General features: G+C 38.1%; 1 protein-coding gene across 3 annotated transcripts in view; it reads right to left on the reverse strand.

Moving 5' to 3' along the window:
- Positions 1 to 16,536, reverse strand: part of NRAP (nebulin related anchoring protein) — a 48,311-nt gene that overhangs the window by 5,463 nt on the left and 26,312 nt on the right. For 2 of the 3 annotated variants that reach the window (XM_068198078.1, XM_068198077.1), the window contains exons 23-37: positions 16,316 to 16,423; positions 15,378 to 15,689; positions 14,231 to 14,335; positions 12,090 to 12,188; positions 10,178 to 10,282; positions 9,673 to 9,780; positions 9,137 to 9,250; positions 7,616 to 7,813; positions 6,150 to 6,254; positions 5,037 to 5,135; positions 4,123 to 4,227; positions 3,650 to 3,757; positions 1,740 to 2,051; positions 823 to 927; positions 57 to 155 (exon numbers count right to left, since the gene is read on the reverse strand). In XM_068198078.1, coding sequence (XP_068054179.1) covers positions 57 to 155; positions 823 to 927; positions 1,740 to 2,051; positions 3,650 to 3,757; positions 4,123 to 4,227; positions 5,037 to 5,135; positions 6,150 to 6,254; positions 7,616 to 7,813; positions 9,137 to 9,250; positions 9,673 to 9,780; positions 10,178 to 10,282; positions 12,090 to 12,188; positions 14,231 to 14,335; positions 15,378 to 15,689; positions 16,316 to 16,423 — 2,082 coding nt within the window. The remainder of the gene's footprint in view (positions 1 to 56; positions 156 to 822; positions 928 to 1,739; positions 2,052 to 3,649; positions 3,758 to 4,122; positions 4,228 to 5,036; positions 5,136 to 6,149; positions 6,255 to 7,615; positions 7,814 to 9,136; positions 9,251 to 9,672; positions 9,781 to 10,177; positions 10,283 to 12,089; positions 12,189 to 14,230; positions 14,336 to 15,377; positions 15,690 to 16,315; positions 16,424 to 16,536) is intronic. The other variant, XM_068198079.1, reaches the window with a different exon arrangement.

The following is a 16,536-nucleotide window of genomic DNA, read 5'->3' on the forward strand; positions in this document are numbered from 1 at the left end:
TATGCATTATGGTACAGCAAAAGTTAAGATCACTTATACATTAGAATGAAACCTACGTCATTGCACTGGAGGTAGCTGTTTTTGGCATGGATCAAACTTGGAGAGTCAGACACAGCAGTGAACTTCAGACTTTCTGGCTTCTGACGGTACTTTATCTGAGAGGGGCAGGAGGCAACAAAAGCAAACAAAGGCAAAAAAACAGGAGATGTTTCTGTTAATGATATATGACAATTCCAGGAGTGTGATAACTGGGGTAAAATATAAAAGACACTTTCCAAAGCCGCTGTTCTGCTTTAGTCTCAGTTGCTCTTTCAGCTAGGGACTGGGGATGCCTTTGTATCAGGCACAGAACTTTTTTGTGAGTGTGTCTATGTGTGTGTGTGTGCACAAAAGACTTCCCACTAAAATTGACATGCAAAAAGCTTTTGAATACTACACTTTTGACAGCTCATAATTTTTCTCCATTAATGCATGATACTGAGCAGGCAAATGCCCCTTCATTGTGGTTGTCAGTGCTGTATCTTTCTATACAACTTCCATAACCACCTGCTTAGAATTTCATAATGGAGTTTCCTGCATTTATTTATTGCTACATGTTTTGCTTATACTCTTGTGTTTCATTTGGAATGGAAAATATTCAGCAGGTGTCACACAGTGGACTTGCATCTCCCATACTGCTTCTTGGTAACTTACACCTTGTATAAACAGGCTCCCACATCAAAAGGAAATGATAAGCTACATTCGTAAGTGTCATGTAACGAGGAGCCTTGATGGTAAACAATTCCTACAGACTTGCTATCCCATGAAAGATTTATCAGTTACCTCACTGATGAGCTCTCCAGCCTTCTTTACACTTTCTATCTGCGGAGATCTCAGAGCCATCCAACCAACTCCTTTCATGAAGTTCAGGTCTGATTTATAGCGATGCTGTTAAAAATGAAAATCATTAACTATCAGTTTTGTATCCACAGCTATTAAGGTTTTTTTTAAAAACTCCCTGGTTCATATTCACATTTTGAGGTTTTTCATTTGCCATGCACATATCAGATCGTAAAGCCAAACTGTTTGCATTTGTTCATTCCACCAGGAATTAAATAATGTATCATATGCAAGTTACAAGAGAAGGCCCCATGAGTGAATTAGTATGACTCAAAGCAGTAAGTAATAACCTGTTTGTACTGGGCGTAAAAGAACCTCGTTTGAAATAATTTTATGAGGTGAATACAAGTCAGGAATACTAATTATTTTATCTGGTTCATGGTTCCTCGTTAACCCCATTTCTAGGAGGACACATTACTCTTTCTTTACTCACATTAAAGGCTTGCTTTTAGCTCCTAATCTATTAAAGAAAATCAGGCAGACCCAATAAAAAGTGAAAGTCAGCAAAGTGCCTGGAATCCCAACAATCCTGACTTCACTTTAGAGTCATAGTGTCTCACTCTATGACTGTAATCCAATCACCCAATTTTCATTTTTGTTCTCCCCTATATGTAAAAAGGACATGACAATCAACTAACTCATGTGTGCTGTACATTACTCTACTAGGCAGTGAGGGTATCAGGCAAAACCATCATTACCATTTGTCTGGACTCCTGACTTGGGGTTCTAAAGGAAGAGCCAAGTGCTGAGGTTCTCCCTCACATCCTATCCTGTCCCTCTCTAGGCAGGCTCAGGAGTAACCTGAGCTACTGGTACAGCCTACCTACTGAGGCTGGTAGGGTCCAAAAGAAAGGTTTTACCTCACTCTGCAGCATGTGGGCTCTTTTGGCACACTTCATCTTCATGTCTTCAGGGAGTGCTGTAAATTCATGGAGTCTCTTTCTGTAATCTTGATCACTTGCTAAGGCCTGGGCTTTCCTGGCATGGACAAGATTGACCATGTCCATGGGCAGATGAAACTGAGACCACACATCTTGGGATCCCTTCTTATACTCTTGTTCACTCTGTAATTTGGCAGCATGCAAGCAGTGCAGCAACCTGGCATCGTCCAGAACACTCCTGGCACCAATGCATTTTCCTCTCTCCATTACAAAATTGTGTTTATACTGGTACTAAAAAATTTAGAAAAAGGGTAAAAGTGAAAATGTGCCAAACTTAGGCAAGCTATTCCAGATAAATAACTTAAGATAAATTACTAAAACATCTATGTTTTCTGTAAAACCAGTCAATGTATGTAGCAGTAGAAAGCAATTGTCTGAATATCTCATTGCTCTCAAATTTAAATACCACAGGAGCTGCAACATTAAAGTTAAGTGCATCTCATTGCATTTTTTGAATATGCCCAAAACATTGATCATGTTTAACCTCAAATCATGTACTTTTATTATCTCTCTAAGAATTCTATTCCTATCACTAGGAATGAGAATGTGAGAGAAACAAACAAAAGACAGAAGAAAAAGAAATCTATACAAAAGCAAAACACCATGCACTCTGTAGCCTTCAGATTTGCAAATGCCACCCAGCTATTTTAAAGAGTAAATTCAGATTTCCTGGAAAGAATAAGAACCAGCAACCCCTCATTCTCATCTTAGCTGGTACTATGACTCTCCCTGTGATCTTGCATTTATCCTTTCTGTGAAATAGTGATGATGATGATAATGCTTATTTATACAGCATCAACAGGGTGCTTAGAACTTTAAAGGGAAGGCCTGGGCCCTGAAGAGTTCTTAATGTAGTTGAAATGGGATAATAACACTTATCTACCACACAAGAGAGTTGTGGGGATTAAATTACAGCATCTAATGTTTATAAAGTGCTTCCAAGATGAAGGGCCAAATTCAGATCTGTTGTAAGTGGATGTAATTCTATTACAGACTTGTACCCTCTAGGGCAGATCTGAAGCTGTAACCAAAAGCACTCTGCAAAATATGGTTAAGTATATATTATAAATTACAACTAGAAATGGTTGCTTCATTAAACAAACACATGTGAAATATATTCATATTTTACCACATTAGAGATAAAGCATGCAACTAAATACTACACAAAATGAAGACTTTTTCCATCTTCCTAGAATTTATTAAATATCTTGTGAAGGAGGGATGAGCTTAGGCTTTCAGAGAAATGAAACCACCATGTCTGAGTGTTTTGCATACAACAATCCAAATGACAGGATATTTACAAGGATAAGATAACCAGTTTCCTCTATTTTAGAAGTTAAGGGGATACATATTTACAGGAATTTGCACTAATTTTTACTTCCTAACCAGACAGGGCACTCCTGAGTTTTGGTGATTCAAAGAACCCTCAGCTTTTTCTGACTTCATTTCAATTTGGAAATAACAAATACTTCCAAAAGTCAGCTCAAAACAGAGTGGACAGAGTTAGTTGGCACTTTATAATATGGGGAGCCAACTGCCTGAAAAAGAGTAGAATTCCTTTTCTTTCTATTTGCAAATACTTTAATTCATTTGCTATTTCCCACTGGAAGATGTTTAACCTGGCTTGGTTCCCGATTAGCAGCAATTCTTCCTCTTCTTTTTTTTCCTAATTCACACAAAGAATCTCATTCATAAGTAATATATTCTGTCTCACACTTGTCTCACATGGTTATGGAGTTGCTTTAATTCAGTAAAATCTGCTTTAGACATTGTTTTACATGAAGTTAACAGAAATTAGGCAAGAAGGGAGGTTGAATCATTCAACTCACATCACTGGCAATTTCTCTGGAGGCCCTGGCAGTCTGGAACGGGAGTGCTTCCATTGTCAGCTTGTAGCCTTGAGCACGTAGATTATGCCAAGATTCTCTGTATTTTGCCTAAAGTAGGAAAGGCACATGTAGACTGCTGCTTTACTTTTAAATGCACAAAGGAACAAACAAAGGAACCATCTTTCATTTGTTATTCTGTGTTACAGTCTCATTCTTTATAATCAAAGGATTTTTTTTTTAAATATCTTTGGGAAATCCTACTAACTCAGACAAAACATGTCTCATTCTTTATGTAGATTTAATTTACTCACAACCGTATGTATGCTAATGGAGATAAATATCATTATAATCAAATCAGGGAAAGCATAAATAGAATAGACCTCAAATTTCCTCTTCTTATCCATCTTCCTTGCCACTGCACAATTCATCCTGCATCTGAAATAATTTTTAAGAAATACTGAAAAAATTCTTACATCACTGAGGTTGGCTGCATTTATTCTTGCCCGTGTAAACTCTGGCAGACCCAGCGTTGGTGTGTAGTGATGCCGACTGTCCTCTCCTGCTGCTTTATACAGGCGCTAGGAAAGAGATCAAAGAGACAACAGAAATTAATTTTCTCTCTTGTTTCAATAATACAACAGCAGAACTTAAGTTGTTAATGATTGTGACAACTGTAGTCAGCCATCACTGAAAATAGCTGAGGATATAGTTGAAATTGCAAAGTTTTTTTTTTGTGGGCATAAAGATGTGGGGCTTTTGCTGGGCATAAAGGACATTTACATTAATTTTTATAAATATATGATGGGTACATTCTCAGCTTTGCATTGTTATGTTCCCAGAAGGGCAAAAGTAGACCTAAGAATATCAAGGGCATCATGAATGCGTGTGAAATAAAAAGGCAAGAATTTCTGGTAGACTGGGCATATTTTCCAGCTTGATTTTTATTTCAAGTTATTATATATGATTTTGATAATTTTTCTATAGGTTTTGTCTTGTTTTTTCAGAATTTAGAAACGTGATTTTTTTCTAAAAAAGAAAAGGGTCTTTGAGAAGCCCTCAAAGGTGCATCACAGTATGCAAATAAGCTCCCTCTACAACACCGCACAGTCCTGATTTTTGAGTCTCTGTTTCGTGCAAAAAACTTGATAATGGAACTCTGCTGTATGGATACTATGTGAGCTTTTTGAAAGAGATTGAATTGAAAATGGTATTAAATGTTTGGGGGAAAAAAAAGGGTGATCTAACTGTGAAAAAGCACAAATCAGTGATGCTTTTGGGTTTTTTGACGCATTTAGCTTTCAGAAGAGGGTTGTCTCTTTCCCAACTCCATCCCCAGCTTGCTGCATTTTGAAAAGCGTATTTTCTGATTCACGTTAGGAGAGCCTACCTCATTAGCAATCATATTGCTGAATTTTGCATGAAGGAGGCCAGGAGAGTCTGTCACCGATGTGTACTTGAAGGAATGTGGCTGCTGACGATATTTACTCTGAGTTCACACACAAAGAAAAATGAGCAGAATAAGTAAATTGCCTTGTCAGATAAGGGATTTTTTTCCAATTCTAGTGGTCGAGTACTGCTTTTTGTGCTTAAAACTCTAGTTTGTCTATTGATCCTCAGACTAATTTACCTTTTGCTATTCTGAGTTAGGTGCATTCAAGTCTCACAAGGAAAATGAAAAGTAAATAAGGAATAAGACATGAAAGAAAAGTGCTGCCATGATGTATATGCTGAAAACAGTAATGAGATTATTTCATCCATGGGTGTCATTAACCCAGGGTAGTGAAATTACAGCAAAGGTGATGCAGTCCAGAGAGAGAAGGAGCTGCACAAACCCACTGGATTTGTTTTGGTGAGTAAACAAGGTTTCACCTGGCCTGTGGCCCGACATCAGAACTGTGAACAAAACAACTGCAAGATCACTTGTTCCCTAGAACACAACTGCTACTTTTCCTCATTTCACATATATGTGAATATGGGCAAAGGATGCAAGATTTGAAACTAGGACAGACTGTATGAAGAAAACATGACAGATGAAATAAAAGTCCAGTTACAGAGGGAGAAAAACAACAGCACACAAAAGCAGCAGGTGAAGAACAGACTGACTGTAAAACAGGAGTAGAGATGAGGACCCTGTAGTATTCTGAGCACTGCACAGCTCATTCTAATTTTGGAGAAATAGTAGAAGGTACTTATTATAGTTAGGCACAGCTTTATTTTTAGTTGAAAAAGCCCATTTAAATTCCTAAATAAATAACATAAAATAAATACCTCCTGGGTCTGAAACACGGGAGAAAAGATTTGCAAAATAAGTTAGCAAAGTTTGCAAAGCCTAAAACTCCATCAGGTTCACCCATCTGCAGTTAGGACACGAGTGGAATGATCAAACGCAGGGGAGGGAGTGTGGCATTATCCAGTGAGTCACTTTGCCAGCCCAGTCTAATAGAAAGACATCTGGCAAACTCTTGTTCGTAGTGGAGAAATCAAAACCCTCTTTTGTTACCTCGCTGATGAGTTCAGAAGCTTTCTTCTTTCCTTCAATCTCCAGAGCCCCTGGGGTAATACATCCAATGCCTCGCATAAAGTTCATGTCAGAGCGATATAAATTCTAAGGAAAACCAAGCAGAAGTAATTACAAGTTTGCATTTGAGATGCCCTATATTTATTCACCGAAAAATATGCAATAACTCCATTAAAATTAGTACCTACCACAGAGAGTTTGTACACATTGCCCTAAGATCTTGTGTCTATGAATGTGTCTGTGTGAATACAGCCCTGACAGCTCTACAGCACAGATGCAGGATTCTGAGGACTACTGACCCTCATGAACACCAAATGCTGCTTCAACTTCTGTCTTCCATTTGTAACCTTGAAAAAACCTTTTTTAGGTACATGAATTTTCTTCATATATTATGCATAAATCACAGGTAGATATTATTGATTTATAAATATACATAGAATGAGATCAGTTTATAAAAACATAAGGAAATATGTTTTTTTCTTTCTCTTTTAAATGTGAGAAACTGCAGACAAACTAGTCTTGATTTTTAAGAGTTCTGAATGGTCCTAATATAAGCAAGGAACACTAAGGAAAAATAGCACTGAACCATTGCATACACTTCATTAAAATATTTTCCAGACCACCAAACCCAGCAGTGACTCCCTGTAAATATTAATTTTTCAAAAGTTAGCATAAGGTTCCTGATAAATACATGACAACAATATTATTTCATTTGATAATGAGAAGGATGAGCAGTAGGATGGATGAAACCTGCTTCAGAATCTCTGATTATGTGCATTTCACCCAAATTAGGATCACACTTGTTTGGACACATCCTGTTATCTCTAAGTCTGTTGGCTGAAAGTGTTAAGGTGATATACAGTAGCATTTTGTGGCCAGGTATGTTTTTAAGATACAGCCCCTCCTGAGGTCTGCAGGGGCAATATGATCTATGAAAAGCCCTTTGCTCAAGGTTCTGCCTATAGATTTGTAAGGCATTATTTAGTTAATTTTACTCAAGACTATGTAGGGAGTTAAGCTCATCCTTAGAATTTCAGTGGATATGTCTTGGGCCAGAGTTTATAAGTGTCTTACAAATCAAATCTTTCTTGTGAAAGTACACATGAAATTTCATCCAGATCCAAACCAAGTCGTTAATACCAGTTGGAAATGGGTTTGCTTTACAATGGGTATTTTAACCGACTGTGCAATCATCCTCTCTTGCAAATCCTTCCCTACCCAATCATCAAAGACCACTGGACTTTATCTCTTGGTGTAGTGTGATCACACACTTTATTCCACTGCCCAGTAAGATAAATGTCTCGTTCCTACACGTAATCAAGGGGGAACAGCCCTTGTTTATCCCTCAGCTGCTGCTCAAACACACGCTGCCAGTTGGCATGAGTTGGAGCAGAACTGTCTTGCAGCAGAACCAGCGGGGGAGTATCCCTGGGACACTTTGCAGTCACCTCACTCTGCAGTCTGTGGGCGTTCCTGGCGCAGCGCAGCCTCACGTCGTCAGTCAGAGCCGTGTACTGGTGGAGCAGCTGCCTGTACTCCTGCTCACTGACCAGCGACTGGGCTCTCCTGGCATGCACCAAGTGGATCATATCCAGAGGCAGGTGGAAGTGAGACTTTGTGTCCTCAAAACCTTGCTTATATTTCACCTATCAAATGAGAAGCAGATCACATAGATATCACAGCAAAGTAATTAAAATTCAGGTTTTGATCAGAAGAGACGTTCCTCGTATTTCTTCCATTTTGCAGTATAAATTATTCTTTTTAAAATAAGTTCCCTAACTTGTTTAAACATACTGTGAAAGAACAGTAATTATAATTAGAATATGAGGCAGCCTATTCTTCAACAAAAAGTAGCCATCTATATTATATAAAATTAAACTGTGATTATTTAGTTAGTTTTTTGTTAAAACTTGATACATTGAATCTATAAAATTAAGCAAACTGGCAAGAGAAGTCCTAATTCACTGCATTTTTAGAAAGTGCCACAAAAAGAGGCAGCTACTGCCTGAGTAAAACATGCAAGCAGCCTTATTTATATTAGAATTAGAAAAACCCTCAGGTCAAAATATTTGTTGGCTTGGCCAGTTTAGTTTCATAATTTTAGACTACTATTTAGTGCTGGGTTTTTTTTTTCCACTTCTTGTGTCTGTCCAGGAGAAGAAAGGTGCAGAAATGTTCAAAGAACTTTTTTCACATGACATTTCCCAATCAGATTATGCAAATTTGAGATGTCCAGCCTGTTCATCCGGATAATGAACATCCAGAGCTATTGGTGGTCACCAAATGACTTAGAGTAACCTGACAGATGGATAAATTCTTCAAACCCTTTCTACTACCTGTTTGTCTAAGCCTGCCATCACTACAAGACCAGCACTTCTGAGAACCAGGAACACACTCCCATATATTTCACTGCTTTCTGGATGAAGCCACAGTCTTCAAAATGCACTGAAGAGCTACAATTCTTATAAGCAAACAACAAATTATGTCATTCTTAGCACATGTCAAGACCAGGTGGGAACCATTCCCCAACCAAAAAGGTCCAACTTGAAATACCATAAACTCTTCCTCTGGTCTTTCAGAAAAACAATAAATTGAAAATCAACACTGAATAACCAATTTCATTTACTTCTGTACAAAGACCAGTGCTAATTCTCAATTAGACCTGCCTCGGAGTGATGCTTTCAAAGAGTAAAATATTCTGTGATAGGTAGCAGTGGTATGAAGCAGAGGAGTGTTCTAGAACACAAGCTTCTTTTACTGCCAAATTAATGTTTTTGTAAATAACATAGAAGATTGGCAAGAATATCACAATTATATTAACATATCTGAAAAGTGGGACAGAAAGCCCAAAGTTTACAATAAGTATGCTATTATACAGCTAGTCCACAGCTAAGTGCATCTTCCTTCAGGAACTACTCACAGTTAGGAAAGCAATTCAAGAATGCCCCCATCTTCTTCCTTGTACTTACATCACTCTGCAGAGCTGTTGCACGGACTGAATGAGCAATACGAATGTCACCATCCAGGCCACATGAGCCAGCCATCTGCCCCTTCATTTTCTGAAAGGCCTCCTTATATTTGTGCTAAAAAGGAAGTAGGAGCAGAAATGTGGATAGGAGTAAAGAGAAGTATTAGTCCAGCTGTTAAAACCTGAATAAAAGGGCTTTCATAAGATAAGTAAATTCTGACAATATTCAGTATGATAATAAATCTGAATGAAGCTCTAGGAAGACCTCACCCAACTGCAACCCCCGTGACTGTGCAGTCACTGCAGCAGGTAAACTGCTCAGCTTTGCTTTCACAAACCTGCCTTTGCTTCTTTACCAACAACACCTCACTGTGGCTGCACCTCCAAAAGCAGCACTGACTAGTCCGAGGCCAGATGTGTCCCAGATGCAGAGCTGGCTGGACATGCTGTTTCCATTAAAAGTTACTCAGCAGGGCAGATACAGTCTGGAGTGACTGACATGTCCTACTGGACAGTATCAGCAGTAGGTTCACGTACATCACTTATAATTTCACCCGAAGCCTTTGCTGCCTGGAAGGGGATGGCATCCAGTTTCAGCTGATATCCACCATCTTTCATCCTTCTCCAGGACTCCTTGTAACGAATCTAGGAAATATGGAACAGAAATAAATAAAGAAGAGTTGCTGTTCAGAGGGTTGACATCGCAGCATTATTGAAACCCTAGAAATGCTACCAGATGAGTTTCATTCTATTCTAATGCAGAAGGCAAACACAAATGAAACTATCAAGGCACAACAGGAATTATTGCAAGACAAATGTCCATTATAAAAGATTATTTATTTGATCATTCTTAATCTTTCTAATGTAGGTGAAGTTGGATAAGAACTTTGATTTCCTACATTACTTCAGAAATATTTAGACCATAGAATGATCATATACTGGAGAAATGAAAGAAATCTAGTATGATTTCCTGTTTAGGACAAACAGCAAGCACTATCAACATTTCCACTTTCATTTAAAATATTAAAGGACAGGTTTATACCTCACTGATATTCATAGCATTTAATTTGGCCTGGAGGATTTCAGGAAGATCAGTTGTTGGTGTATACTGATGCTTTATACTCTCTCCATGCTCCTTGTACAGCCTCTGCAAACAGAGATGAATTTCAGTAGCAAGTACTCGCTACATGTTCAATCATTAGTTCAAACAAAAACATTAACAATTAAGTTTATGGAAAGCAAACACTACAGAAAAGCAGCAGAGGCATTAATAAATACAGGTAATTGTATCAGTCAAAATGGATTCAAAAGGCTTTGGGATCTGATACACTTATCAGCTAGAGTATGCTAGAGAGGAGCTCCTTGAAGTTTTGAGTGTGTAAATCAATGTATATGAAAATTCAGATATTTGAATATTAATTTGATAAAACTTCTAACATATGTGGGTGGGGAGAAGAAAAACAAACAGTAGTGATTAACAGTGTGCAGCAATGAGTAGCCCACTAACACTTTGAAATTCCACAGAAACAGGGAGTGGAAGATCCCCAGACACCTCTCCAAAGCTGTTCAATTTTAGCAGATAAATGGGATGGTAATTATCTGTGCAATTACTCCAAATTTATTTCCAGAGTTAGTTGCTCAATAGTCATTGGGAAGAGATTGAAACACCTCAGAAGGTGATTTATCCCATCACAGAGGAGGTGTCTGTGTGTGCCACTCACATCAACCCTTGGAGGAAGAACACAGAGCTGGCCCAAGACCAGGTAACTTTCAGATGTTTGCAGACAGATAAGAGGAGTTCTATGCAATTAACTGGAACTGGAACTTCCCCTGCTCTGGCTATGCAGAGTTTTCCTTATATTGTTTTTCTTTGCTAGCCTAGTTTTCTTCTTTCACTGACACCATAACTTTCAGATGGGTACAGACAGACCTTTCCTTGGCCTTAGATATGACCCATGTCTGGAGCACCTGACTTGCCTTTCCCAGGGTATTATTTCTGCAGAAGGGTTTGAGACCCTCTAGATTAGAATGGACCCCTCCATTTCACCTGTCTGACACTTTTTTAGCAGCTGGGCCCACTTGGATTGCAGCTCCATAAGAGGAAAATTAATGAGAACTCCATGTGTGAAGAAGTAGAGCACCAGACTGATTTTGACTGCGGCTCAGTGAAACAAAATTACTTATATTTATCCTGCCTGAGATGTAAGCCTTTTGGATCTTATTAATTAAACCAAAGGCACAGACACCAAAAGTATTACAATAGCATGTGTTTTACACAAAGTCTTTCATCTTCTCCTTCACTTTAAAAATATCTATTTTCAAAATAAAACATCCTCTCATGTTTGAAACTTGTCTTTTTTGAGTGACTTTTGCTTATTATTCACTTCTGTATTATCCCAGTTAAGTCTACAATATTTTTAAATCGCTCTTCTATTAAAAATAAACATGTTTAAACACCAAACAGCCTCAATTCTTCCCTTTAAGGTTTCCCCTCCTGGATTTCTCTCTCAGCAGGATGACAGCTTGAAATAATTTATTTTTCGTTCCTTGTCATGCTGCCTTACATTTTTTCCCAAAGAATATACAGAAACTGAAATTTGAAAGATCTGTTTGAAAAGGGGAAAGAACCCCAAACATGTTCTTCCATAATGAATATCAAAAGGCCAAAATTCTTTAAAGGTCAAAGGTCAGTCTTACTCCTAAATTTTACTTCTGAAAATAAATGAGACAGAAAGTGCTTTCTGTAGGAAAATCCCATTCACTTCTGAAAGATCTCCTCCCAGTCCAAGTTAGAAACATGCTCTTTGTGGGATGCACCACACCAGAATACAGAAGTTTCATGGTTCCAAAGGATAATCTCAGAGAAAGAAAGAGAGAGAAAGCCAGTGCTTCAATCAGGTCGTTCAAAGAGGATACCACTCTTATAATCATAATGTATATACATTATAACTTACATCCACAGCCTGGTTATAACTAATTCTAGCCTGGATCATCTCAGGAGTGTCTTTAATACTGGTAAACTTCAAAGCATATGGATGCTGACGGTACTTCTTCTGTTGAGCAGAAAAAGATCAAAGCTGTGAATTTTGTGCTGCTCTTTCATGCTATTTGAAAGAGAAAAATCATAGGTTGCTGGAGATTAGAGTGAATTTGTGAACATAATTATTATTCCTCTTTCCTCATCTTTATGTCCTAGGTACTTTCAGATTAATATTTGTTTCAATTCAACAATAACCTTTTGCCAATTAATATTAATCTTTAAATATAAGAAAAATATTTCAAAATCTGGTTCTGCTTACCTAAATACTCCAGAACTCAAGATTTTAAAATCTTTTCTACAATACTTCAAATACAGTATGACCGATTGTATTTTTAATTTACAGTTCCTTTAAGCAAGAAATGATAGACAGTTGTAGTGTGTTAATAATGGCAACTATTTAACTTATTGGTCAGGGGTTTAGGTTACCTCCTTAAACCTGCAGCAAATCTGTGCAGTCATTGACACAGTACCTAATTGTTATGGCATATCTTCTAGATAATGATACTAATGTTGCTTGCTGTTAAGGACTCACAGTACCTTCTGAGAGCTTCTTGGTCTTGTTATATATACATGATTAAGGTGTAGGGAGTTCAGTGGAAAAACTACAGTTTTTTCATTTGGCCAGGTCACTAAAAGCTTCCCTTCCTGCAGGACTTGTCTTAAATCCATCAATACCTTTATCACTTCTCCAAAGAGCACACACTAAATTTTCCAAATGCCTGAGATAAACTCATGGCTTGTAATTTTCTTTAAATTTGAGCTGTGACCCACAGAAGTTTATTTGACGCAACATCTTGACCCTTCGAAGACTAAAAATACCAATGTAAAACACATAAACACTTTAAAGTATTATAAACTTAAGTAATGTTTTGGTTTCCAAAAGTAATATCTTAAAACTGAGCAATCTTACTGAGTTTAACAGGGAACAAAAGTGGTTTATGCCTTGTCTTAATCAAATGTGGAGAAAAAGCAGAGTTGACCAGAACATCTCTGCAAAAAATTGCTAGAGATTATATCCTGGCAATTGTTTTTTATCAGTATTAGAAGGACTGGTCACTATATGTAAGGATAAGGCTCATAGCAACCTAATATTACTTAGTACTCACAAAAAGGTTGAGATTAACAATCTAGGGGGTTAAATTTCTACTCAGCAGTTTTCACTACTGAAACACCCAATTGGAATAACTATACAGATTCACAGTTACTATTCCAGCTGGCCTTACTGTAGCAGCTTTTATAAAGCTACCTTGCTTGACACTAGCTGAGGATTAATTGTGTCTAAAAAAATCATCCTTCTTCACAATGGATGATTACATGGGGGAAGAAATAGTGTTAGCAATCAGTCTAAAAGATGACTGTATTTTTCTGAGACTCCACACTCCACAGACTGAATGGACACATGATTAATGCATCATAGTTATTGAAAAAACACAGGATTCAATCTCTTGCAGCAACAGATTTGTCCAGCAGGACTACCTCTGAAATAACAGAAACAGAATTCTATGAACCTTTTAGCCATTTCCACCAGAACTTCATTTGAAGGCCTCATGGGACAGGCACGAAGTACTCTAGTCTGACTTTTCCTGTAAGTGATATCGGTTATAGGGAGAAATAAGGATGAAAACTGCTTGGGCTGATAGATAGCTACAGACAGAGATTCTATATGAATTTCAATGAAAAACGAGCAAGAAGGAAACATGTATCTGTTACAGAAGAAGGTTCTGGGTCCAATGGCTCCATCTTTTCATCATCTCTCCTGTTTTGGTTCATTAAAAAGGTAGGCTAGTGGGTAGCAATTGAGCACTGTTTGATTGCCATTATTATTCATAATATCATTTGTCACCTACTTTGTTTTTGCAAAGGCTATATGGACTCCTACTGGTATGTGTTTGGTATCTGGTTTCCCTCTAATTACCAGTCCTATCCCTGGTTTTGAGGGCTTTCATGTGGTATGCCTTTTTCTTTCCCCTTTGAGTGGAAATTATTTTAATTTTATACAGACATTTTGCACGCATTATACAGCAAATTCTGTTACATGCTGTCATGAAATCTCACCTCACTAATGAGTTCTCCTGCCTTCTTAGCCTGTTCCACATTTAATGACCCAGTGGCTATCCATCCAGCTCCTTTCATCCAGTTCAAATCTGCTCTGTATCGGTTCTGACAAAGAAAAGAAAATGTCCTATTGTTGGTGTTCATACACTTAAAATGCCATTAAAGGATTCAGACATCTCCAGAACAACAATGAAGTCAAATTACTGTCTGCTTTTGTTTTATTCACTATTGCAGAGTTGCAAGGAAAGCAAAAAAAAAAAAAATAATACAGAATAAAATAGAAGTATAAGGACTCATTGTGCACTATGCCTTGCAAGGTAATTTTTAAAAGTGGTCTACACCTTACTGTTGCTTGCAATTTTTACTCTAACTTCAGTTTTATTGTATATGGAGCACTTTTTAAAAGATCATCTGTGACTTGCAATAAAAAGAAAATGACACTTAGCATTTCCCAAAGCATAAACTTTTGTTTTACTGGTGAGAAAGCATTTTGGTTTGTTTGTTTTTCCATGTGTTTTGAAGGAAGAAGAGAACAGGAGCACTTCTCACTTTCCTCACAAAATCTCTCCTACCAACAGTACTGCATTTCAAATGCTTGGCTGTAAGTCAGGTTTCTCTAAGCTGTCACAAAGGTTTCAGCAGCCATACCTCAACAAGACCTATACACATTTCTGTCTCAGTCTCCTTGAAAAGTTCTGACTTACAACCTCAGAATGGAAAGTTTAACTCAACTGTTTACAGTATCAGACAGTTCATCTGATGGTTACATGTGGTGTCCATATGGAATTTTATCACCAATTTTATCACCATAAATTTCTTAACCTCCCTGCACATTAGAAAACAAAAATCAATGCACATCATATAGGAATCCTAGTGTTTTATTAGCATTTGAAGTAGGCTTTGAAGAAGCCATGCTCATAAACGGAGTTATAACCCTCCTCAGAAGCACTGCACAACTTAAATATACCTCTTGAGGAAATAAGTGGTTAATAGTTACTGTTAATACCCACTATTTAACAGCTGAAAAAGTAGGTGCATAAAGATGTTGTGGCATTACAAGCATAAATGCCAGAATAAAGTCAGCCCTAAGTGGGCTGAGAGTGGGCAGGATGAGAGGGCACTGAAACAGGTGAAGCTCTGGACTTACATCACTTTGCAATCCGTAGGCCCACTTGGCCCATGCCACTTTCCTGTCAGTAGGCAGGGCTGTGTACTGATGGAGAGAGGTCTTGTATCCTATATCTGTGGCCAGATTCTGAGCCCTTTTGGCATGAACAAGATTAACCATATCCATGGGGATCTGGAACTGACTCTTTGTGCCCTCAAAGGCCTTCTTGTACTCCAGATCACTCTGCAACTTTGACATCTGCAGGGAGTGAGCCATCTGCGAATCTTCCTCCACAGCTTTTACCCCAATGAGCTTACCCTTCATCTTCTCATAACCTTCCTTATACTTAACCTGTGAAGAAGAAAACAGACCAAGAGTAAATGTTTTCAGCTGCCAAACTGACAGCTCTACTGGGAGTAAAGCAATGATCTGTCAGTGGTGTGGCATGCCGGGTCCTCAATACAAGCAAGAAAGAAGATCATTTGCAAAAGAGAACTAGAATGCCTTAGAAATTAGAGTCTATGAAGAATAAGCCCTTTCTTGATGATAATAATATGTTCACAAAAACCTGTAAGAAATATTTTCTTTTTGGTTCTCTCTAGGAAAAACAACATTCTTCGGGCACGGAGGTAAGAAGGTTCTCTCAGGAATTTTCTGGCCAGGCAGAGATATATTAAATTATGTTGTTTCACAAGAGATTTCCACTTCATTTTGAGTTCTAAAATTCACCCTCGGGTCAAAATGAGACTAGGAAAACACAGTCAGCATGTGGGGAAAAGCTCTGAATGGCTCAGAGCAAACCATCTGACTAATTACCGAATGCCAATCACCCAGACAACTCTTCCATCGCTGCTTAGCATGAATCGAGTGAGGGTGGCTCAGGGCACTGAGACATATGTGACACATCCCCAACACTAGCAGCAACCTGGACTGTCAGCTGTCCTAAGAAAAAGGAGGCTGATGGAGACCATACTCACATCACTTGCCAGATCCCTCTTTGCCTTAGCTGTCAAGAATGACAAAGCATCCAAACGAAGCACAAATCCTTTCTCCTTCTGCTTCTCCCAGCTACTCCTGTAGAGTTTCTAAAGAGATGACAACAGGACAGTTTCTTTATTACTATCAATCCTTTCTCTTTGTTCTACAGTCACAGTGAAAGCTCTCAAGTAATGAGTCCCTCCTGCACTCCATGCCCAGA

Source organism: Anomalospiza imberbis, chromosome 8 (genome assembly GCF_031753505.1).
Source record: "Anomalospiza imberbis isolate Cuckoo-Finch-1a 21T00152 chromosome 8, ASM3175350v1, whole genome shotgun sequence".
NCBI classification, from domain to species: Eukaryota; Metazoa; Chordata; class Aves; order Passeriformes; family Viduidae; genus Anomalospiza; species Anomalospiza imberbis.